Below are 25,498 nucleotides of genomic sequence, written 5' to 3' on the forward strand. Positions count from 1 at the left end.
TTTTTTTTTTTTTTTTTTTTTTTTTTTTTTTTTTTTTGGTGGTACGCGGGCCTCTCACCGCTGTGGCCTCTCCTGTTGCGGAGCACAGGCTCCGGACGCGCAGGTTCAGCGGCCATGGCTCACGGGCCCAGCCGCTCCGCGGCATGCGGGATCTTCCCGGACCGGGGCACGAACCCGTGTCCCCTGCATCGGCAGGCGGACTCTCAACCACTGCGCCACCAGGGAAGACCCCATCTTGTTTTTTTGATGTATCAGTACATCTCCCCCTATATACTTCAACAAGTATTTCATTAACTAGTATTCAATATTTATTTAGTTTCTTTTCTTTTTAAAATTTTTATTGAAGTATATTTATTTACAATGTCGTGTTAATTTCAGGTGTACAGGAAAGTGAATCAGTTATACATGTACATGTATCCACTCTTTTTTAGATTCTTTTCCCATATAGGTCATTACAGAGTATTGAGTAGAGTTCCCTGTGTTATACAGTAGGTCCTTATTAGTTACCTATTTTATATATAGTGGTGTGTATATGTCAATCCCAATCTCCCAATTTATCCCCCTCCCTCCTTTCCCCCCGGTAACCGTAAGTTTGTTTTCTACATCTGCGACTTTATTTCTGTTTTGTAAGTAAGTTCATTTGTACCATTTTTTTAGATTCCACATATAATGGTGCATTTCTAGAGTCCCAAGAGCATTATAAGTCTGGTTTTATAATTTCATGATTTTTACCATTTAATTATTTTTACATGTGTGTTCAATGGAAGAATGGTTAGAAGTCTTGAGAAAATGTCTGGATCATTCAAGTTGGAAATTATTTCCAAAACAGAGCACAAATATATCTATTCTCTTGCTTATTGGAATTAAAGCAAGAAAAAAAGTGAAACTTATGTCAGAACTGCCCGTGAACTGTCCAGTGCTATATAAATATTCACTGTCAGTGCAATTATATCAGCGATTTCATAATGGGGAGGAAAGTAGTTTATTTATAGCTTAAAAAAATTTTTTTTTGAGTATGACATACATGCAGTAAAGTATACATTTCTTAAGTATGCAGGTGTAGCTCAGTAAGATTTTATATTTATATAACTCTGTAATCCAGAGCTATAGCCAGATCAAATCTGGAACATTTCCAGCATATTGTATCTATTTTAATCTACATCATGGTTATTATGAAGTTTGTGGGTGAATTCATGTTTTGTGGGTTTACTTTGATCAAAGTATTAATCAGTGTACATTTGAAGAAATTAAAATTACTTTGAAACAGTAGAAACAACAAAATATCAGAATGAATCTTATTTTTAGAACTATAGGAACCATTAATTGCCATATTGTGCCCACGGACAATTCCACTTTGCTAATAGTAACATAGACTTCCTTGTAGTATGTGGGAGGAGCTCCAGTGTGTCTGCCATTAGTCCTTCCCAGAGGGGTTACAACACATATCCTTGTCTTACAAGGTGTTTTGGTTAAACAAATTTTCTTTTTCCAGAAACTGTTTTGAAGGAGTTGATGAATATGTAAATGAAAACTAACTAAAGTTGTAACTAAAAATTTAGTTTCAAGGATACTGCTTTTATAAATAACTGACGGGCATTATTAAGCTGTTGGTAGTATTGGGTCATTATTTCTTATTTTGCATTGGTATTCTCATTACAGTGAAAGCAGCTTTTCGCCGAAGTTTAATGAAAAGGATGGGCATGTTGAGAGAAAGAGCCAGAATGGCCTGTATGAGATAGAAAATGGAAGACCTAGGTAGGTACTGGGGATGGGACATCTTACAATAATGGTCTTTAAAAGGTAGAAAATACTGTCAACGAAAATTCAATTAACAATCAAGGTAAGAAGAATGAAGGGAATTTTATTCAAACGAACTGAGGATTATAACCCGGAAGACAGACTCTCAGAAAGCTCTGAGAACTGTTCCACCTGTTCGAAGATACAGTCATATACATTTTCGAGATGAAGGATTGTACATTAAAATGACACACCGATATTTCACATAAAGTTCACCGAAGATACATAGCCCAGGTGAGCACATGCAAAGCAAGCAGCAAGTCACCATGCCATCTTTCAGAGTTGGGAGAGAATGCCGTTCTTTTAAGAAGCTACATTGTTAATGTCAGAATAAAGGGGAAAAAAGTGGATTTTTATGGTCAAGCTGGCACTCCCATCTTTGAGGAGGTCTGGTTAATGTGCAGTGCAGATGCATACTGCACATTAAGGAAGGAGGGTGGAGGCCCAGACGGACACAGAAAATTTTATGTTTAAATTTTCTTGTCCTGCCTTAAAATATACATTTTATTTTATCAATATAATTAATGTTTATTGAGTGCTTGTATATACCAGACATTGTATGAAAGAGTTTATGTATGTGATCTAATTAAAGCACCACAGTAACCCTGTGGGTGGATATTTTTAGTTCCATTTACAGGTAAGGAGAGAGAATGTAAGTTGTTTGCACACAGTGAGTAAGTGGTAGAGACAGGGTTTGAATGCATCTTCTTGTAACCTTACCTTGAAGTAGAAATAATTACAGTTGACTCTTGAACAAAACAGGGGTTGAACTACACAAACCCACTTATACATGGATTTTTTTTCAATAGTAAATATTACAGAATTACACCGTCTGAGAGTGGTTGAATCCCTGGATGTGGAACCACGGATACAGGGGGACCGTGTATACAGAGGGCCGACTATAAGTTTATACGGGAGCATTGATCAAGGGTCAACTGTAATTGAATAAATTAACAGAGAAGGAAAGGATTAAAAACTGTATTTCAGTAGTTATTTATAAAATGAGATAATACCTTAAAGTAAGAATTTGTCCAAATATATGAGTAAAAATAAAAATAACCCAACAATTTAACATCACGTATCTTTTTGTACTTTTTTTATTTTTAATTTTTTTTTGGCAGTGCTGCACAGCATGTGAGTGGGATGTGGGATGTTAGTTCCCCGACCAGGGACCTAACCTGTGCCCCCTGCAGTGGAAGCACAGAGTCTTAACCACTGGACCACCAGGGAAGTCCCTCTTTTTGTACTTCTAAAAATGATTTTTCTACACAACTCCAATATTTTCCATTTTCCTTAAGAAGACGTTATACAAGTTAGGAAGAAATGTAAAAATTAGCATGCCTCAAATAAAACAAAAAAAGGATCACAGATTTGGTAATCATGCTTATTACCTCGTAAAACTGTTGCAAAAACTAAAATAATTTTAGTTCTTCTAAGACTTGGAGATAGTAGAGCTCCTCTCACCCCAGCCTGGTCTTTCTTGCTAAATTCTTTCTTTGTTCATTACTTACTTGCCTTTCTATGTTATTGAACCTTTTCAAGTCAAACTCTCCTTGCATTTGACTTACTCCTCAGATTCTTTTCTGGGTAAAATATATTAAAAGACATGCACATATATAAAAGTATAGTCAGCAAAGGCAAGATAGCCTGTTCTTTTAGTCAAGACTCTCTGACTAATGGAAACCAGCTCTAGCTTGCTTGAGTGAAAAAGTGAAGTTTACCACAGGGCCATAGGATCATCTCAAGCCCAGAGCAGAAATGCAGCTAACTTTAGGAAAGGGTGGAGTTGGAAATCCATTAGAACTGTCTCTCTGCTTTATGTCTGCTTTTCTTTATATGTTGCCTTTGGTTTTCTTTTTCTGCAAACAAGTTTCTCTGCTGCTCAGGCTATAGCATAATCTATGTGTCTTTTCTACAGCTTCTAGTTTATAAGTAACAGGCTTGGTCATCTATAAAAACTAACATTATCTCTCTTAACATTGGCTTTGATCCTTTGTATTCAGGGGTGTATGGTTACATGGAATAAAACATAGCTGCTGACCACCCTGCCCCTCCTCCTGAATTTGAAAAGTAGAATTACCATCACCTGGCCAGATGTCTTGTCTTTCTGTTTTTATTTGCAAGTCTTGCTGAAATATTTCTAAGTCTAGTATAAAACAATATAAAGATTCACTCAACTTTAATAAAAGTCACAGGCAAGACCAGAATAAAAAGAGATGGCTGAAAAAGAAAATTTGACAGGTTGTTTATTTACTTTCACATACTGGGAGGATCAAAGATATAACATTAAATAGGTAAGATTGCAGATTAGGGCATTTCATTTTACATAATGAAAGTTGAACATTTAAGGAATATTGGAAGAAACTGGAAGAAAATCACTCAGGCGTGAGTGTTGCTATGTTTATCTGACAGACTTTTTAACATTGGGTGTGGCATTAGGTTAAATAGTAGTTGGCATTTTTATAAAATTGTTATAAAAATTGAGTTTGGTATATTTGAAGTCTTGAAATATTAAATACTTCTATCTCATTATATGCTACAAAATATCTATTACTGATAATAAAAATCTAGTAGAACCCACTGTGAAACAATGGACTTTAAAATGTAACCAAAACTATTTGAGTGAGACAGGTTGTAGGAGAGTGGAATGGGAAAAGAGGATGTTGAGAAAGTGAAGTGTGGGTGTCCTCAGTGATAAAGCATTGCTGTCGCAGAGGTAGACGATGATTAGGTTCAGAGCATTTCATTCTTCCGGATTTGAGTCCAGTAAGGTTCTAGTTTGAATTTTGAAGTATAGGTGAAAACTGAAACAAATTCTTATATTGTAGAACAACTATGGAAATGAGATCCTCCTCCTGGATCAAGCCCAAAGCTTAAGACAAGCACGAAAGAAAAGTTAAATAACACTATAAGGAAATCTGTACTTTGAGTGTCAAATATGTAATAGTGCTACTGGATTTGTGTAGAGATATTATTTCCTTCTTATTGCTCTTACTACCTTGTTTTGGGCCATATCAAGTTGTGTTAAAAAAGATGAGCACATTCAATTGATTTTATGGGTTTTTTTTCCAGAAATCCTGCAGGACGGACAGGACTGGTTGGCCGGGGACTTTTGGGGCGATGGGGCCCCAATCATGCTGCAGATCCCATCATAACCAGGTAAGAACTAAAAACACATTTCAGTAGCAAAGAGCTGAGTAATTGGATAAATACAGACTGTAACCATGTTTTTACATATGCATTATACACACACGCACATGCACACACACAGATGTATGTATGTATATGTATGTGTTTTTATATAGAGTCATCCCTTGGCATCCTGGGGGATTGGTTCCAGGACCACCCCCTGTGCCTCAAGCAGATACCAAAATCTGTGGATGCTTAATTAAGTCCCTTACATAAAATAGGGTAGTACAGTCGGCCCTTCTTATCAATGGGTTCCACATCTATGGATACAGATAGCTGACTGCATATACGTGTATATATATGTGTGTGTGCACACAGACACATATATATATATATATACATTCATATGCACACACATGAAATCTATATTTTAAAGGGACTTTATGTAAAATTATAGTGATGTGATTTAAGTGTAAAGTTGTAGTTTTATGTTGTGTGAGTAGGTTAGGCAACATTTAAACAAAGTTAGTTCACCACACATTTATTGAGCATCTATTTGTTCTCAGAATTGAGTAAGTGCTTTGGTGCATATGAAAGAGTGTAACAGTCCTAAGTTTCTGTTTCCTGTCATTGAGGAGCTATGTTCTCATTTGCAAGATAGAAAATATTAAATAAGGAAACATGTGAAAGTAATATGGATGACACAGGATACTTCAGAAAAGTAGAGAATCAGATGTGTGGGACATACTGATGGTAAACCAGAGCACCCAAGAAAGGTATTATGAAGAGGTAGACTGGAGCTGAACTAGAAGCTTAGATAGGGGGACGGGAGGACGCCTAGGAACAAGGCTTGTAGTAATATCTATTTGCGTATTGAGAGACAGTAAAAAGACCAGTTTGGTTGAAACAGAAGATCCTTGTAAGAGAATAGTAGATGATAAATTAGACTTAAAATTGTTACGCCATTCTATTGTGGAGAATATAAAATGCCAAAGTTAAGGAGTATGAAATGGAGCCATTGAAGGTTCCAGGACAGGGGGAAGGCATTCTCTTCCTGAGGCAGATCTATCTGGTAAGCCAAATCATAGTCAGAGGGTTTCTCGGTCAGCATGAATCACAGTAAAGGAGGTAGGGGAATGTAGTATTTAGATGGACTTAGCCATCTCCACTGGAGTCGTCTTCCCAACACATGTGGAATATTCCATCATCTCTGTCATTCTTTTATTTATTTTTTATTTTTAGGATTTCTTCACTGACAACCTCTCTTCTCACATGTGATTGTCATTTTCCTTCTTTAAATAATGCAGATACCCTCAATATTCTTGCTTTTTTAATTTTGATATTTTGAGGGCTTTCCTTTCTTACAGGAGACTTTGTTCTCTCTGATCTGGGATATAATAATGATTTCATAGTTTAACTCTAAGAAAGCTTATTTTCAAGTTTCTGGGGGAGGTACCAATTCTCTCCCCATCTTATTCTCGTACTTGCCCGTCCAATTTCCTCTGACAAAAGGTATCTTTATCCCACACCCAGCCGCAGTTTTATTTTCCATCTATTCATTCATCCATCTACCCACCTACCTGCCTGCCTATCTACCTACGTACTGACCTACTTCTGTCCATCTAGAATTCCTTCAGAAACTTTATGGTTTAAGTGAGATGAGGAGAGTTAATATATTCTTATTAATGAATGTAGTTAAAATAATATAAGTAAATATTAATGGTAGTATCAGTTTCTTTTGATTTTGGTGAGCCTGTCTAAAGACAGGAAGGTGTGAAATATTTGAAGCAGGAATGCTAGCAAAGGGACAAGAAGCAGAAAAGGGAAGCCAGAGTCTTGAAAGTTAAGCTAGTCTCTAATTAGCTTATCATTTTCTGTGGTGAACCAAATAGCAACTGAGAGTAAACATGGTGATTGTGTGTCATTTTGAAATGGTAGACTTTTTGAACTTTATTGTTATACAGATGAGAAAACTGAAGGCTTAGAGATGGTCCAAGGCTATAAAAGAGCGCACAAGTGGCAGAAACTAGCTTTCAACAGTAATCTTAAGTTGATTTCTTTGCTATCTCAGTAATACATATATTATTAACTGATGAGTCCCTCCAGATAGATGAGTGGCAGTAGAAATGGAGGGAAGAGAAGAATGAAGGATGTTGAAGAAAGAATCAACAGGATTAAATGAACTGTTAAAAATATTGCTTTACTCCAGGCACTCTGCTAGGTGCTATTATTAGTTTCTACATTTGTTTCTCACAGGAACTCCTCAAGGTAGGTATTGACATATCTGTTTTATGGTTCTGAAAGTGGAGACTTACTGAGGTTAAGTGACTTGCCTAAATCATGTAGGTCTGAAATTTGAAACAGGGGTATTTGGCTCCAAATATTGTGCTTTCTCTTTTACACCAGTATTTCACTAATGAGTAATCATAAGAATCACACAGGCATTTTTATTTTATTTTATTTTATTTTATTTTATTTATTTATTTTTTTTTTTTGCGGTACGCGGGCCTCTCACTGTTGGGGCCTCTCCCGTTGCGGAGCACAGGCTCCGGACGCGCAGGCCCAGCGGCCATGTCTCACGGGGCCCAGCCGCTCCGCGGCATGTGGGATCCTCCCGGACCGGGGCACGAACCCGTGTCCCCTGCATCGGCAGGCGGACTCTCAACCACTGCGCCACCAGGGAAGCCCCACACAGGCACTTTTAAAGCAAAGATTCTGTCCCCTTTTCTTCCAAGTACTTCATGATGCAAAATAGCATTGAGTCGTGCAGAATTTCACATTCTTGTTCAGAATCCCCAGGGAAAGTGTTAAATTTTTAGATTCCCAGATACCTCTTCTAGAGACTTCCCACATATAATGGGAAGTTATCAGAAGTTCCTGTATATCTTTTAAAGTCGAAATGAGAGGGGAAGTGTTAATAATATTATTGTGAATAAACTCGGGTCAAAAGTTAATGGCGGGGCTTCCCTGGTGGCGCAGTGGTTGAGTCCGCCTGCCGATGCAGGGGACATGGGTTCGTGCCCCAGTCCGGGAGGATCCCCCATGCCGCAGAGCGGCTGGGCCCGTGAGCCATGGCCGCTGAGCCTGCGCGTCCGGAGCCTGTGCTCCGCAACGGGAGAGGCCACAGCAGTGAGAGGCCCGCGTACCGCAAAAAAAAAAAAAAAAAAGTTAATGGCGGTATGATTTTCTTTCCTGTTTGGTTAGAAACAGGAAGGTGTGGACCTCAGAAGTAGGGAGGGAATATGAATCATACATAGGAATATCATTAGCATTTAATAAATGTTAATGAGGTTCACTAGTTAAAATGATATATTATTTCTGTTGTATCAAGAAATTTTGTTTTAAATTCAGTGACAATGTATTTGGTACTAACAGAAACATAGCAAGAAACTACCCTGTTTAAAATCCTTAAATGAGTCCACTGAGGATAAAATCTGAGAATGTAAATGTGACACGCAGGCTTCTCATCGTCTGCATGGGCCTGCCTTTTTGCCCAGCAGCATCTCTCTGTGCTCAGCTTCTCTTCCCAGGGCTCTAGCCACGACGGGCCGGCTGGCTGGCTGGCTGAGCAGCAGAGGCTCTGTGTTAGTCTTCGTTTTCCCAGCTCCTTGCACGTGAGGTGTAGCAGGTGCTAGTAAACGTTTCTGAGTGGACAGAGCCATCATTTGCCACCTTATCCCTCCTCTTACCTAATTAGTGTAAATTTTGTTTGTTTAATTTAAGTAAAACAGTATAGTGATTAAGAGTGCAGATTCTGGAACCAGATTTTCAAATCTTGGTTTACACAACTTTTTTCCTCTGCAACCTCAGGCAAGTTATCTACTTCTCTGCGCCTCATTTTCCACATCTGTAAAATAAAACAATAATACAGCTACTTTATAGGCTGGTTTTGAGGCTTAAGTGGATAAATACATTAAAGCACAACAGTATCAGGTCCATAATAAGTGCTATATAAATGACTTTTAAAAAGTAAAGGCTAAAAAAGAAAAAAGTAAAGGTAAAATCTGTCTTTTCTCCATGTTCACTGTCTCTACCTTCAGTCCTGTGCTCATCGTCTTGTACCTGGACCATGGTAACAGTCTTCTGGCTGGTTTTCTTGCCTCCAGTCTTGCTTCCCTCCAAACCAACTTCCAAACTTTTGTCAAAGTGAGTGAGCTTTCTAAAATACAAATTGCTAATGGCTTTTTCCCTGCTTAAAAAATATTCTCTGGCTCTCTAAGCAGATGAATTTGATGAATTCTTTGCCTACTTCTCCAGCCTCACCATCTATCTTTCCCTCACTGATGCTTATGTTGCCACATATACTTTCAGTTTCTTGAATACATTATTTTATTTTATAACTTTGCTTCCTCTCTCTGGCATCCTTAAAATCAGATGTTGTCTTCTTATACCAATTATTCTTTCATTTCTATTTACTGTGCTCATCAAGCTGTCACCCTTGTAGTTTATTCACATACATGCCTAGCTCCACTGCTAGACTATGAACTCTTTTGGGGGGAAATTATGGGTTAGATATGGTATTCAGCCACAATATAAAGAAATTTGGGCACTCATATCTAAGCTACTATATATTCAAAAAAATTTTTTTAACATCTTTATTGGAGTATAATTGCTTTACAATGGTGTGTTAGTTTCTGCTGTATAACAAAGTGAATCGGCTATACATATATATATATCCCCATATCCCCTCCCTCTTGCGTCTCCCTCCCACCCTCCTTCTCCCTTCGCTCTAGGTGGTCACAAAGCACTGAGCTGATCTCCCTGTGCTATGCAGCTGCTTCCCACCAGCTATCTATTTTACATTTGGTAGTGTATATATGTCAATGCCACTCTCTCACTTCGTCCCAGCTTACCCTTACCCCTCCCCGTGTCCTCAAGTCCATTCTCTACGTCTACGTCTTTATATCTGTCCTGCCCCTAGGTTCATCAGAACCATTTTTTTTTTTTTTTTTTACATTCCATATATATGTGTTAGCATACGGTATTTGTTTTTCTCTTTCTGACTTACTTCACTCTGTATGACAGACTCTGGGTCCATCTACCTCACTACAAATAACTCAATTTCGTTTCTTTTTATGGCTGAGTAATGTTCCATTGTATATATGTGCCACATCTTCTTTATCCATTCATCTGTTGATGGACACTTATGTTGCTTCCATGTCCTGGCTATTGTAAATAGAGCTGCATTGAACATTTTGGTACATGACTGTTTTTGAATTATGGTTTCTCAGGGTATATGCCCAGTAGTGGGATTGCTGGGTGATATGGTAGTTCTATTTTTAGTTTTTTAAGGAACCTCCTTACTGTTCTCCATAGCGGCTGTATCAATTTACATTCCCACCAACAGTGCAAGAGGGTTCCCTTTTCTCCACACCCTCTCCAGCATTTATTGTTTGTAGATTTTTTGATGATGGCCATTCTGACTGGTATGGGTATGAGGTAATACCTCACTGTAGTTTTGATTTGCATTTCTCTAATGATTAGTGATGTTGAGCATCCTTTCATGCGTTTGTTGGCAATCTGTATATCTTCTTTGGAGAAATGTCTGTTTAGGTCTTCTAAACTAGTATATTTTATTGAGTCTCATGTGGAGTGATGATTAGATCATAGGCTTTCTTTTTTGGTTTAGTACTGGAAGTTCAAAATCTTTATCTTTGCCTAAGGGACTATTAAAACTATTCTTAAAATTCGGCAGGAGGAAGTAGATGTGGTGGGTGTAGGGAAGGAGAAGGGGAGATTTATCAACATCTTTGTGAAGGAGGCTATGGTTAGAAAAAGCGCATTCTGAAATTAACGCCGCCTCGATGCTTTAAAAAATGCAATTCAATTTGAAATATAAAATTAAATTAAAGGATAGTGTGAGACTTCTTTTATCAAAAGCGGGGATAAAGATTGAGAAGCACTTTTCTTGAGACCAGCTGAACCTGTATCATATAATCTGCTTTTCTGAAAACGTAGGGCGAACTGTTAAAAGCAAATATTACAGATCTTTTTCACTACTTAAAATTCTTAAAAAGGATCCTTGGATTAAAAAAAAACCAAACTTTTATGACCTTTCTTTTTTTTTTTACATCTTTATTGGAGTATAATTGCTTTACAATGGTGTGTTAGTTTCTGCTTTATAACAAAGTGAATCAGTTATACATAAACATATGTTCCCATATCTCTTCCCTCTTGCGTCTCCCTCCCTCCCACCCTCCTTATCCCACCCTATGACCCTTCTTTTAAATTCTGTTCTGCTTTTAATTTTTTTGAAAATTTTACTTTAAGTAATAAAAACTGTTTATATCTTGAATTTTTATTATGGAGACTATAATATCCTTTATGGAAAGTAGACATTTGTCTTGGTTTGTAACAGTGCTAAATAAAGAATATTTTTAATACAAAACAATATTTCTTTACAAAACTAGCTGATTTGAGGTAAATTTATATATACTCTGTTATAAAGAAAAATATATCTTTATAGCTTTGTCTTAAGCTTGAAATAGAACCTTGGTCTTTGTTCTAAATCAGTTATGACCTTACGTTACTGTTATAGGTGGAAAAGGGACAGAAGTGGAAATAAAATTACCCATCCCATTTCTGGGAAAAACATCTTACAGTTTGTTGCAATAAAAAGGAAAGACTGTGGAGAATGGGCCATCCCAGGGGTAAGCATTAAAATCAAGTCAAATCAGTGTTGTAAGTTCTTTTTAGTTGCTTTATTTACTACAAGGTTATTGTGTATGGATCTTTTCTACTTCATTTATTCTCCATTCCTCCCCAGTGATTCTTTTGCAATGAAGTATCACTGTCAATGACAAATGTAGGATAATACAACAAAGCTGTTAGAATCTGAGTCTAATTCTAAAACTCTTGGGAAAGAACATGGACTTTGGAGTTAGACCCGGGCTTGTGTTTTGACCTTTGCACTTTGAGCTAGTGATATGGAGTTCAGACCTTTGTTTTAAAAATAATCATATATATTTCACAGGATTATTAGAGATAGCATATAAAGCACCTGGTATAGTAGATACTCACTAATATTGGGTTTCATCTCAGAACTCAACACCTACTCCAAGCCCAAGGTAAGATTTTTAGTATTTTTAAAAAGATAACACTATTACTGTTCCTTGTAGTTTTTTGAGTTTTCATAATATCATCAGGAAGGGTATACTTCTCTTGGGTTCATGTCAGTAGTATATTTCAAGGGGCTTTTAAAAATGTGTATGTGTTCAGTAGTGGGTTTTATATTTTATGCCATATTGTGAAATGGAGATAGTTTGATGAGAGGATGGCTCTTTATATACACATTCCCCTATCTGCAGGAATGGCTTTTTTTCTTTGTAGGGTAAAATGGAATGAAAATGAAGGCTGTAGCTGACTGTGACAAAAGCTTAGGCTAATTATAAGAGCCAAATAGTCAAACTCCACTCAGTGCTGAATGCAAAATACAATGATATCATCACAGGATCTTATATTTTTATTGTCATTTGAAATTCTGATCAGTCAGGGAACTGTTGTCGTTAATATAATTTTGAGAGTCGTTGATCTACTCAGTATATTTTGAGCATCTGCCTTTTGTCAGCTAATATTTTAGACATTGAGGATACAGCAGAACAACATAAACAAACATCCTTGTCTTCCTGGAGCTCACACTCCACTGAGGGAGACCGATAATATAACATAAACAAGTTACTGTAATGTTAGAAGGTGATAAATATCAATATTAAGAAAAAAACTAAAGCAAGGCAGGGGATTAGGAAGTGTTTGAGAGTTTGCAATTTTCAATAGGGTGGTTAGAGAAGGTCTCCTGAGAAGGTGACATTTGAGTAAAGTTCTGAAGGAGGTGAACGAGTGAACCATGTGGATGGATATCTGGGGAAAGCATCTTGGGCAGAAGTCATAGCAGGTACAAAGGCCTTAAGGTTGGGATATGTCTGGCATATCCTAGGAACATTGAGGAGGTCAGTTTGGCTGGAATGGAATGACCAATGGGGAAAGTATCAATTTGCTGTATTCTTTCTTGCCTGCATCCCTTCCTTCCATAGCTTGACTTTGGAAGGTACCAGGAAAGGAGTCTGACTGGCTCAGTTGACCGTAGACTAACTTTGGACTAATTACTATGGTTGAGTATATGGGATATGCTGCTAAGCTGCTTCTACTAGAAACAAGTGATTTAGAGAAGAACACATAGCACAGAAGATTATGGGCAGATAGAGCAATATATGTCCACTGCATCACTCAGTAAATATCTATTGATTGAATTGAAGCTTATTACTTTTTCTAAACAAAAATGTGACTCTTAGGGGATGGTGGATCCAGGAGAGAAGATTAGTGCCACACTGAAAAGAGAATTTGGTGAGGAAGCTCTCAACTCCTTACAGAAATCTGGTGCTGAAAAGAGAGAATTAGAGGAAAAGTTGCACAAGCTCTTCAGCCAGGAACATCTAGTGGTAAGAAATGAAGACGTCCAGGAAGGATTTAGTCCTGGGGATTAATGAAAATTACTTAAAGTTCACCTGGAAATCTGGTAGATCATTTTCTGAATAAAGTGAAATACTTGTATATTTGAAATACATGTTCATAAAAACAAATTAAATTGTAGCTCTTAACTGTAAATAGATTTCTACTTAAATTTTTATAGTCCAACTTTAGGCCAGTTACATCATTTACTATAATACATTTTTTCCTCTTAATTTTTCTTTAGGTGTGAGCTAATGTGACACTGAGTTCACCCATCTAATGGAAAATCTTTTCTTTTTTAAAAAAATTTGCATGAATTCAGCTTTTTTGAAAGGACATTTACATTTTAAATTATGTTATTCAGAGTTTTTCTTGTTCATAACCATTTAAGTCTCATGGCTGTTTTGTCTACATACCCTTTGTGATTAAAAAAAATCACTTTATAAGGTATATGTGCACTAATAATAAGGAAAAGGGTAGATTTTCTTTTCTTTTTTATTGGCTTTTCTTTTAATTGCTTTGTTTTCTTTCTAGAATTAGGATTTCTTAATTATTTATCTATCAATATGCTGTCTGGGTTTCAGGTCACATTTGTCATAGATGGCTGGATCCAAATTTTTTCACGTATTAATAGCTTAAAATTAGTCTTTACTAACCTTATTTATAGATTTCTAACTAGAAGAATCTATCTTTGCATGTCTAAAACTATAATCACAGAAGTTATTAAAACAGAAAAATACTTATAGACTCTTAAAAAAAACCATATGGCCCAAATATGACTATTCTTAAATTCTGAAATTAGAGTCTGAGGTGTTGAGGGTTTTATGAATTTTAAAGCTGCCTCAAAATGTTCTTGAGAATATTGTTCCCTGGGAAATTTATTTATTTATTTTAAAAAATATTTTATTCTTTTGATGCTATTGTAAATGGAGTTGTTTTCTTAATTTCTTTTTTTTAAAAAAATTAATTTATTTATTTGGTTGCGCTGGGTCTTAGTTGCGGCTCACGGGCTCCTTAGTTGTGGCATGTGAACTCTTAGTTGCAGCATGCATGTGGGATCTAGTTCCCTGACCAGGGATTGAATCCGGGCCCCCTGCATTGGAAGCGTGGAGCCTTAACCACTGCACCACAAGGGAAGTCCCTGTTTTCTTAATTTCATTTTCACATCGACTTTTTTTTGGCTGAGCTGTGAGGCTTGTGGGAACTTAGTTCCCTGACCAGGGATTGAACCTGAGCTCTGGCAGTGAAAGCACCGAGTCCTAACCACTGGACCATCAGGGAATTCCCTCCCTGGGAAATGTAAAACCAGCGTATGGAATGCTACATTAAAGGTCCTGTAATATTTACATTTCTTTTTTTTTGTGATAAAAAGCACATAACATATAATTTGCCATCTTAACCATTTTTAAGTGTACAGTTCACTAATGTTAATTAAATGTGCATTGTTTGCAACAGGATATTTCTGATTCTAATGAAGTTAGCATGCTCTTCTCTACCCATTCCTGTTCACCCTGCACTTTTTTTTCGGTCTGTCTCCTTTTAAAAATAGATATATAAAGGTTATGTTGATGATCCTCGGAACACTGATAACGCATGGATGGAGACAGAAGCTGTGAATTACCATGATGAAACAGGTAATCTTACTTATGTTTATTAAGCTAACTGAATTAGAGGATCCAATTTAAGTGAAGCAGACTACTGGGGCACAGTTAAATCTGGACTATTTTAGCATTTTAAGTCAATCAACTACCGGTTATAGGATAATATTTGTATGAAAGCAGATTGTTTATATTAAAAGAATATGTAGAAGAAAGCTTTAAAAGTGTTACCAGTAACTAATATCCTTTAATCCATTGGTAGCATATAAAATTAAGGTTAAATTTATAGACTAAAATTATGTGCCCTAAAGTTGTAAGGTTGTTTGTATGACTCCATTTGTGTAAAATAAAAACAAAAGCAACTGGAGATTTGGGTAGGAAGTATGGCTGTGGTAAAGGAAATGGGGTTTATATCTGTCTTAGTGTTTGAAATAATTTTATAAGAGCATGCATTATTAAAATACAAAACAATACCAAAAAAATTCCAAGTACTGAAAAAATTTTAAATGAATGTTTTTTTCTGGTCAATGGATTTAAAAATTTTAGAGGGTGGGTGGGAATCTGCTATCTTAAAAATTAATTATGATTTTAACATACATTGAATGGCTGGCTTCTTTTGAAACATATTTTATTGCTGAATTGGATGACATTTTAAATATTTTGTTTTCATCTGTAGCATAATGAAATGAGGGTACCATGTCAGAGAACTAAATGTTCCATTCATGGCTCCTTTCTAAGTTGTATTGTTGCAGGAAAAATAGGGCCCGAGTGGATGGTCATATCCCAGGTCTCAGGCGAGTCCCTGGGACGGGCTGCCAAGTGAGGGTCCTTGGCTTCATGTGGGAAGGAATACAAGAGCAAGACTAGTGAAAGCAGATTTATTCAGGGAGATACACACTCCATAGACAGAGTGTGGGCCATCTCAGAAGGCAAGAGGCCTCAAAATATGGGACATTTAGTTTTTATGGTCTGGGTAATTTCATAGGCTAACGAGTGGGGGGATTATTCCAGCTATTTTGGGGAAAGGGTGGGGATTTCCAGGAATTGGGTCACCATCCACTTTTTTCCTTTTATGGTCGGCCTCGGAACTGTTATGGCACCTGTGGGTGTGTCATTTAGCCTGCTGATGTATTACAGTGAGCGTATACTGAGGCTCAAGATCTAGTGGAAATGGAATCATCCGCCATCTTGGACCTAGTTGGTTCTAACCAGTTTATGTACTGTCTGCAATGGTTTTGTCATTCTTCTAAAGGTTTTGCCCTGCCCCCTTCCTGTCTCAGTATAACCTTGTGCAAATCACATGTTCTCTTGGACTCAGTTTTTTCCTTACAAAATGGGCTGGAACTAGAAGATCTGTCACTTTTACATTCTTGTTGAACTTCGGAAAACTCCCAGCACCAATTTCATTACTTCCAAACAACAACTCTAACCAAAGTATTAGGATAATTCATCCTGGTATTGAGAACTTAAAAGAAACATTTCAGAAGGAGAAGTATGCAAATATAATTTACAAGCAGGTCTCTACAACTTAAGTACTGATAAATTTGTTAGCTGTGTATTTTTGGAGTTAAAAAACAATGACTGACCCTCTAGAGGTTGCTTTTATAGTGTTTGAGTTGTTCAAATCACTGTTTTCACTGTTTTATTTTCTCTCTGAACTTAATAAAAAATTTGTGGTCTGATAATTCCAAATCTCTGCTATATCTGAGTCTCACTCTGATGTTTTGTCTCTTCAGACTGTGCTCTTTGCCTTGTAGCATGCCTTCTAGTTGTTTTGAAAGGTGAACATGATGTATCCAGTAAAAGAGACTGAGGTAAATAGATCTTTAGTGTGAGGCCTTATGTTTAGTTGACTAGGAGTTAGGCTGTACTTCTTTGCTGTAATTGTACGTGTCAGAGGCTAAAACTTCCTCCGGTGTTTTTGTTTTTGTCTCTTCTGTTGTCTTTGGGTTTCTCTAGAGACTACTTAAATAAGGTCTGGGCCAGGCAATTCTTTCAGTTACACTCCCTGTTATTTTATGGAATCCCTATTGCTGTGGGATTTGAAGGGGGTTTGTGGGCTTTTGGAGGAGAATCGTAGGAGAACCCAATGATTAGGGCTTAGTTTTTCAGTGAGCCTGGGCCCCTGGGCTGTGACCTTCACTGCGGCTTCTCAGCTTCTTCCTTCCACCCTCACACTCCTCAGGGGAGATAGGAAGGCTAGAGTTGGGTATTTCCCTTCCCCCAGGTTGGTTAGGACTGGTGAAATATTTTCCTTAAGGGCAGAATGCTCTGTCTTATTTCAGAATGGTTACTTTCCCCCTCTCCCTGCTGCAAGCAAGTGGGGATTTTTCTTGTCTTCACTCTGAGAACCTGGTGGCATTCCTGGAGGTAAAACTCCTGAAAATATGTATGACCTTCCCACCCCAAGACTGTGCCTCCAGGAGATTTTCTCTCTCAAGGTAGTTCACAGATCAGTTTCCAAAAATGAGTCAGTTACCTTTTAAATGTTTCTACCACTTGTTAGCTCCAGAGGTGGGATTCTGTTCCTGGTAAGTTGTGATTCTCTGTATTTGCCTGTCTCTCCAGTTTTCAGGGTGGCATTGTGCCCTGTGACCTCAATTCTCTGATGGATCCAAAAAGAGTTGTTGATTTTCAGTTTGTTCAGATTTTTTGTGTGTGAAGATAGGAGTGATGACTTCCAAGCTCTTCATGTGTCAGACAATAAACTTTAAACTTTTTAGAATTCTGTTTTGTGTAATTTATTAGGTGACCAGAAGGGGAGGATGCTTTTCAGACATTGTTAGATCTGATAAAGAGCATGTTAGAGGACACTGTTATTTAGATAATCAGATATTTTAATTTAACTTTTAGATTCAGGTTTACTCCTTAATTCTGGTTCTCCATTGAAAATTGGATGTTGTAGTTGCTGTGAGATACACAAAGAGCTGTCATTTTAGCAGTGGGATTTAGAAACCTGTTATGCTGAAATATTCAATTGATTCTTTTCTTTTAAGAAGCAGCTTTATTATTTTAAAGGTAATCGTAAAGATAAAGGATATAGTGTTTATACTGAGTTATTTAGAAAATAGTTGGCATAAAGCAGAAAAAATTTTAAAGCACCAGTTATTTCATTTCCCAAAGATACCACTGTTAGCATTTTGATTTATCTTTTTCCAGATTTTATATAGCTGTTTTTAAAATAAAATGGGCTCACACTGTACATTCTGTTTTGTTACTTGAATTTTCACTTAAAAATATATTATGGAAATATTTCCATATCAGTATTTATAGAATGGCTTCCCTTTTAATGGGAGTGCATTGTGTAGCTGTCTTATCATTTATTTAATAATCTGTGCCCTCTAGATGGAAAGTTCGGTTACGTCCCGTTTTCTCTTTTTGGTTATAAATAATGTTGCCTTGAATACTTCAGTAGCCTTGTCTTTTTATTTCCTTAGGATAAATCCTTTGAAGTGGAATTGCTGGGTTGTTTATTGTATCCCCAGTACAGAGTCTGGTGCATAAGAGGCACTCTGATATTTTTTGAATGAATGCTCATCAAAGAGCATTTGCTTTTTAAAAGCTCTTGATAAACATTGCCGAATTGTCCTACAAAAATATGCCATTTAGATTGCCAACAGTGATTGAAAACATTTCTTTTTAATTTTTGATAATTGTAAATATTTTAATAAATATATATGTATTTATAAATATAACTCTAAATATTTTTTGAATTTTATTTTATTTATTTTTTATACAGCAGGTTCTTATTCTCTATTTTACACATATTAGTGTATACATGTCAATCCCAATCTCCCAGTTCATCCCACCACCACCTCATCCCCCCACTGAATATTTTATTTTATGGTTTCTGGTTTGGTGTCATACTTGGAAACGTACACTTACTTACCTTAAGACTCTAAAGTGAGTCATCAATAATTGTTTTCTTTCATTTTTTTTAACATTTAAATCTGTAATCCTTCTGGAATTTTGATGTGAGTTTTCATGTTTATTTAATGTGAACTCTCTTTTTTTTTTTTTGAAGGGTAATATTTTTACTTTTTAAAGAGAAAAGCTTTCTTACTGGTACCGTCACTTAAAATTTAGGAACTTAGTTAAAATTGGGGCATTTGGGAAATTTGGAATATTCTAGTTTTTAATTCACTTGGCCACTTAATATAATGATGATTTAAGGTTATTATAGTAGCAATACTTGAAGATACAGAATTATGCTGAAAAAGAAATGAATAAATTACTTTTTCTTGATGATGTTTTTTCTTTGGTAACCAGGTGAGATAATGGATAACCTTACCTTAGAAGCTGGAGATGATGCTGGAAAAGTGAAATGGGTGGACATCAGTGATAAACTCAAGCTTTATGCTAGTCACTTTCAATTCATCAAACTTGTGGCAGAGAAACGAGATGCCCACTGGAGTGAGGACTCTGAAACTGACTGCCATGGGTTATAGCTCGCAATCTCCATGAAAGCCAAATGGCAACAAAGGAACATGTACTGAAAAGAAGGCAGCATCACAGAACTCATATATAAAAAGGGCAGGGGTAGATCACTTGGACTTTCAAAATGATTTGCATTTAGAAGGTTTTGCTTCAGAATAAAGTTAGCAAATATGGTGAAACAGAACACAGAATTTTCTGCTTTCCAGTCAGAAGAGCTATAAATAATCATATTTTGTATGCATTTTATTTAAGCATGGCTTAAACCAAATTTAACAACTGATGCTCTTTGAAGAATCAGAATCTAAATAAAGGTAAATTTCTGTTCAGCCATAACTTCTGCTTTCCATGTAGTTCTTGTTTGTCTTTTTTTTTTTTCCCCATTGATCTTCTGAGGTCTGAAGGATGTTCCTGTCACATCAAGCTTCTTTCAGAATAGCACCAATCACCATTGTTTAATCTGATTTATCTTTAAATTATTTGCTTTGCATTTTGCTTTACATGATCTTGTTGAAGCTGCTTTCAAAAGTGGAAGCCTCTTGTATTCTTGCCTTTAGAGTTGTAAGTTTTATGAGGAAATTTCAGTCATTCTTAGCTGGTAAAGGTCAGGATCAGCGAACAAGAAATCATGTTCTCATTTCCAAGAATTATGACTTAAAAAAATGTGTGCAGGAAACTAGTAATTTAAATTGCTATATGCATTTCACTCTACTGTAACTGTATGTGTCATAAATGAATTAAAAATAGATGTTCAGAAAGGAACTGAAATCAGAGACAGAGGAGGTCTTCGGGAGTTTGGGTGTTTTTTGTTAGGAAGAGATTGTTAAAGACTGACATAGGTTTTTGAGAGACTCACTATTAACATTGTAATTCCCAGAGGAAAGGAAAGAGTTGGTGTTCCACGTGTTCTTGGAAGCAGGGAAGAGGAAGGAAAATAACACTGCCTTGTCGCATGTGTATCACGTTCTGGCCAAGATATCCATTGGGAAAGTCTCATGATACTAATTCCTGTCAGCCTGAGGCAGGGACTGTCATAATTCCATCTTCATTCCAGTTGGACTACAGGTGGGGCATCTGAAGAAAAGGAGGGTTAGGGGATAGAGACGTGGTTGTTTCCTTCAGATATTTGAAAAGAGTATTAGGCTTACTCTGTAGCTAGAGGACAGAACTAGGGCTAAGGTAAATCAATTGAAAAGGTGTTTTTTGTTTTTTATTTTCTCTCCCCCCCAACCCCGAGTTAGTGTCAAAACTCCTTTGGGGTAAATTTGAACTGAAATGACAGGAGGCTTTTTTCCCCTTAGTGTGACTGTAAGTTTTGCTGAGAAACATTAGAATGTTTGATTTCAGGATGCTGCCTCAAACCTCTCTGGAAGAGTTACAAGGTTTATGTGCAGTATTAATTTTCTAAGATCCATAAAATCCTGGTCCTTGGGTACATAACAAGGGACTTGTACTTGATAAGAATGATCTGCTCATTGGATGAGGGGTAGGATAACCTTGTCCCAGCATGAAAGAGTCTGATTCTACGTTTACTGTCTGGTAGGAAGAAATTGCTTCTTCCTGGCATGGAATAGAATTCTCTAAAATTGAAACTACTTACAGAAGCTCTTGAGAAAGTTTGAGCAATTGCCTAAAGAATGACATTTACTTCTGTTTTAATAGTTTTGACACATCTACCCTGACGTTAGTAAAGATATTAGGTTATATGAAAATTTTACTTAAAGAATGAGTAAAGCACATGATCCGCAGATAATCAATGTTTTGGTGGCATTTTGTAGTTTTCATTGGAACATTTACAAAGTATGCAAAATGATAAAGCTACTATACCCTACAGATAGGGTAGAAGTAGATAATCTTCTAACTCTAAGTATCCAGCACCATCTATAATAGAAAAAAACCAGATTGAAATTTTAGTTTAAGACATTTCTGGAGGAATATCTGCTCCTGTATCACTAGGTGATATTGCCTTCATATTTACTTATATTTCAGATATAAGGAATATTTTTTTAAGAGACAGTTAAAACAGTGATAGATAGCATTTATTGAATAGCTACATTGTATCACTTAATCCTCACCGCAATCCTGTGAGGTTAGGTGGTATTGTTCCTATTTCACAGATGAAAATGATATTTAGAAAGGTTACCCCAAGGTTTACTCAGTAAGCAGCAGAGCTGGATTTGGAATCCCGGTCTGCAGGGTTCCAGAGCCAATTCTCTGTCTGTTGTATTCCCTACTACGTTTATGAAGCTTTTATGATTTCTTACTTTAAGTTTGTAGTTTGGAAGATTTATATTACTTAAGCAATACTCATGTTATCCATAGTAATCCGTTTATGGTTTGTGACTTGAAATGTAAGGGCCACGTCTGATTTGGCTAGCCTTGTTAAACTGGTTCACATAATTTTGGCTCAGAGACAATTTATTGATAATATCTTAACCTAAGGATGAGCGGCTGCAATCAGGGTGTCTTGCCTGCAGGTGTTCTTGAGATTTGAAAGCATTTCAAACTCAGATAGAAGCGAGATACTAAACATGCTAAAGAGGGCACCTAAAATTTCTAACCACTTTTAGAGGCTAAATGCTACTCTGTCCTACAGTATAAGGACTTATGATGGTTGCTGTTATTTTCTAAAATATTTGTGAAGTTTGAATAAATAAACTGATTTCAAAACACATCATTTGAAGAAAGCACTTGTAATTAATTTGGTCTTGTTTACACCTCCTTTAATCATATAATTAATTTACCAACATGGGCACAATCTGAAGCTGTTAAACTCTTAGGATAGAAGTATTTAAAAATGTATAATAATGCTCAAAAGATATTTGGAGATTTTACTAACTGTATATAACTTCTGACATAGTAGTAAGAGAATTATTTCTGCCAAAATAAACAATACAGATTATAGTTACTATATGAAGGTATTTTTGCCATATTTTTTCTTTGCCTCCACCCATGTCTCCCATATTATGTTTATTTAATGTTGATGGATTAGTATGGGTACAATCATGTAATGTTGGGAGGTAGCAAATAATGTGGTTCTGTTATACCTACATGCTGAGAAATTGAACCATCAACTGTCTTTTCTGCAACATAGAGCTTAATTTCTCCCACTTCACCCTTGATGGGCTGGTAAGAGCATTTGAATTGGTAAGAAACACAGAATAAACACTTTAGGGCAATGAAACTTTTCAGAAGGAAAACTTACGTGAAATCCAATTTCTTTCTCAAAATTAAGATTGAGAATATTTTGATTCATCAGCTTCTCTCAAGGTAGGTTAAAATACATACTGACATTTAATTGACATTAATTCGGATATTTTAAAAAGGAATATACCTTTTTGGTCTCTCTCTCTCTTTTGTATATATTTTAGATGAAAGCAAACTTGGGTGAGAATCAAAGCAGAAGTCTCAAGGTTTGTAGCCTTTCCATCAAGAGAGCTGATGCTTTTGTGTTAAGGAGACTTGTTGGCTTGCCTTGAGATTAGAGCATTTCTAGATTTGGTAGTTTCACAGCAGGCTTTTCTCACTGTTTGCTATGAATTGTCCATAAGACAAAAACAAGCTTGAGGTAAAATTTACTGTTTGAAATTTCTTAACCTAATTTCTATAAACTGAAATTTTGTCAAATGCTATGGGCATTATGAAAAGAATACAGTTTTAGACCTGCAGAAATTCTGATCTAAAGATTTTGGAGGAGGGACTTCCCTGGTGGTCCAGTGGTTAAGACTCCACACTTCTAATGCAGGGGGCGCAGGTTTGATCCCTGGTCGGGGAACTAAGATCCCACATGCTGCCCGGCGCAGCCAGAAAAAAAAAAAAAAGATCCTGGAGGAAATCAAGTTTATAACTCATGAGATTTAATTTGGGTAAATCACTTGGGCTCCATTCTGCCATATGGTTTTATGGTTCAGAAGAATTATTCTTACCTTTTCTGAGATTATCACTTGCTTTTATCAATATAACCATAGCAAAAAAGTTTTACCCCAAAGAAGCCCTAAATATTAAAAAAAATAAGATACTATCTTCAGTCCATTAGGTAGATTTGTAGTTTATAATAGCTTAAAAGTTGTGGACTTACCCCAAGTTGGTTCAAAACAGAAATGATTAACTGTGAAAGAAGAAAAATCAATGATCAGTGATATCAATGGGTTTACCTTTTAGCTTATTTTTAACTTAGTACATATATAAGCTGAAATACTTTCTATATGAAAATCTTTGTTTTTATTGAAAAATTAATTCCATTTTTACTGCTTTGTGTTTTATTTACATGAGGTAAGATTTTTTTTTTTTTTTTTTTTTTTGCGGTACGTGGGCCTCTCACTGTTGTGGCCTCTCCCGTTGCGGAGCACAGGCTACGGATGCCCAGGCTCAGCGGCCATGGCTCACGGGCCTAGCCGCTCCGCGGCATGTGGGATCTTCCCGGACCGGGGCACGAACCCGTGTCCCCTGCATCGGCAGGCGGACTCTCAACCACTGCGCCACCAGGGAAGCCCATGAGGTAAGATTTTTAAATGAATATGCAATATTTAGATTTAAATTCCCTTAATTCACAGAAATATTTTCTTGTAACTGCCTTGTAACAGTATTCACTATATCTGAAATATAGAAAATGGATGTGAATGGTTGAGAAACTCACTGTAAACACTTCCATACAAGTGCTATCTTTCTTAAATTGTTTGAATTCCCTCTGTGAATGATACTTGAACCAAAATTTTAGGACAGCTATGACTTTGCTTCGAGGGTTTGCTTACACAAGCAATTTCACTGGTTAAGTATTGTTTTATAGCTTTCCTGTGGTCCTGTTTTAAGAGACTGGCAGCTTGCTCAAGGAATTGACCACTATGTCAAAAAGGTGAATCCCTCTGTTTGTATGTAGAGCTGTCCATACCAGCATGTGTGCAACAATATGTAAGCTAAACACTGTCCTGCTTGTTCTTAGGCAAGAACAATTGCCCTGAGGTAGCATTTGTTCCCTTAGGGTGCATTTTCCTGCTTCTTGGTTTAACCACAGTCACTGGGAGAAAAAAATTCTTATCACTGTGAAGATATGGCAGTTCTATAGGTTACTCTGTCAGGATCCTTTCTGGATGGCTTGTGGCCAACAGCACTTTCAATAAAGTTCAGAAAAATAAAGTATAAAGTATTCAGATTTGGTAATTTGAATGAGTCATATGTCTGAGGAGTCAATATTTTCACTGGAAGAGACTTTGGAGGTAAATTAATACATTTACTCAAGGTCACAGAGCGAATTTAATTTTTTTTTTTTTTTTTTTTTTTTTGTGGTATGCTGGCCTCTCGCTGTTGTGGCCTCTCCCGTTGCGGAGCACAGGCTCCGGACGCGCAGGCTCAGCGGCCATGGCTCACGGGCCCAGTCGCTCCGCGGCATGTGGGATCTTCCCGGACCGGGGCACGAACCCGTGTCCCCTGCATCGGCAGGCGGACTCTCAACCACTGCGCCACCAGGGGAGCCCAGAGCTAATTTAATTTTAAAGGTGAGCTTACAATCTAGGCTTTCCCATCACAGGCCAGGGCTCTTTTAGCCATGTTTTGATGTAAAGATGAATTTGCTAATTTTGTAATCATCAATAATTAATTATTGACGGTAGTTTCCTAAAACATTTTTAGAATATATATTCATATATATATAATACATTCTAATTAAAAGATGCTAGAATTTTTACAATTTGTCATTTGGAAATGGACTATAGAATCTCTTAAACAGTGGATTGTGGGAAGAACACTAGCTATTTGAACTTGACTTAGGTTTTTTTTTTTTGACTCTGTTTCTTATTTAGTTTGACCTTAAAGTTTCTGGCACATTTAAATATTCTTCAAGGTGACTGATTTTAAATAATCTGTAGTGAAGAATCCTGAAAATTTTTACCTCAGTCACGCAATGGTTTACGCCTAACTTTTTAGGCCTAACTTTTTGACATTTTTATGAATACTGCAGGTCTCTGAGATACCATCAACTGTAAAGTGTACCATTTAGTTAATGATGAATCTTAAAGAAAAAGGAGATTCTAGGTTAAATGCATCTGTTGTGAGATGTATCTTGATTTCAGAAAATGTTTAAGTGTGCAAAGTATATGGGA

General features: G+C 36.6%; 1 protein-coding gene across 1 annotated transcript in view; it reads left to right on the top strand.

Moving 5' to 3' along the window:
- Positions 1-23,242, top strand: part of NUDT9 (nudix hydrolase 9) — a 31,093-nt gene extending 7,851 nt beyond the window's left edge. The window contains exons 3-8 of the mRNA XM_029235416.1: positions 1,660-1,755; positions 4,870-4,956; positions 11,465-11,576; positions 13,215-13,361; positions 14,921-15,005; positions 19,239-23,242. Of these exons, the coding sequence (XP_029091249.1) occupies positions 1,660-1,755; positions 4,870-4,956; positions 11,465-11,576; positions 13,215-13,361; positions 14,921-15,005; positions 19,239-19,417 (706 nt within the window). The 3' untranslated portion in view covers positions 19,418-23,242. The remainder of the gene's footprint in view (positions 1-1,659; positions 1,756-4,869; positions 4,957-11,464; positions 11,577-13,214; positions 13,362-14,920; positions 15,006-19,238) is intronic.
- The last annotated feature ends 2,256 nt before the right edge of the window (positions 23,243-25,498 follow it).

The sequence above is a fragment of the Monodon monoceros genome, unplaced genomic scaffold (assembly GCF_005190385.1).
Source record: "Monodon monoceros isolate NGI ecotype Baffin Bay Population unplaced genomic scaffold, NGI_Narwhal_1 Super_Scaffold_20, whole genome shotgun sequence".
Taxonomy (NCBI): domain Eukaryota; kingdom Metazoa; phylum Chordata; class Mammalia; order Artiodactyla; family Monodontidae; genus Monodon; species Monodon monoceros.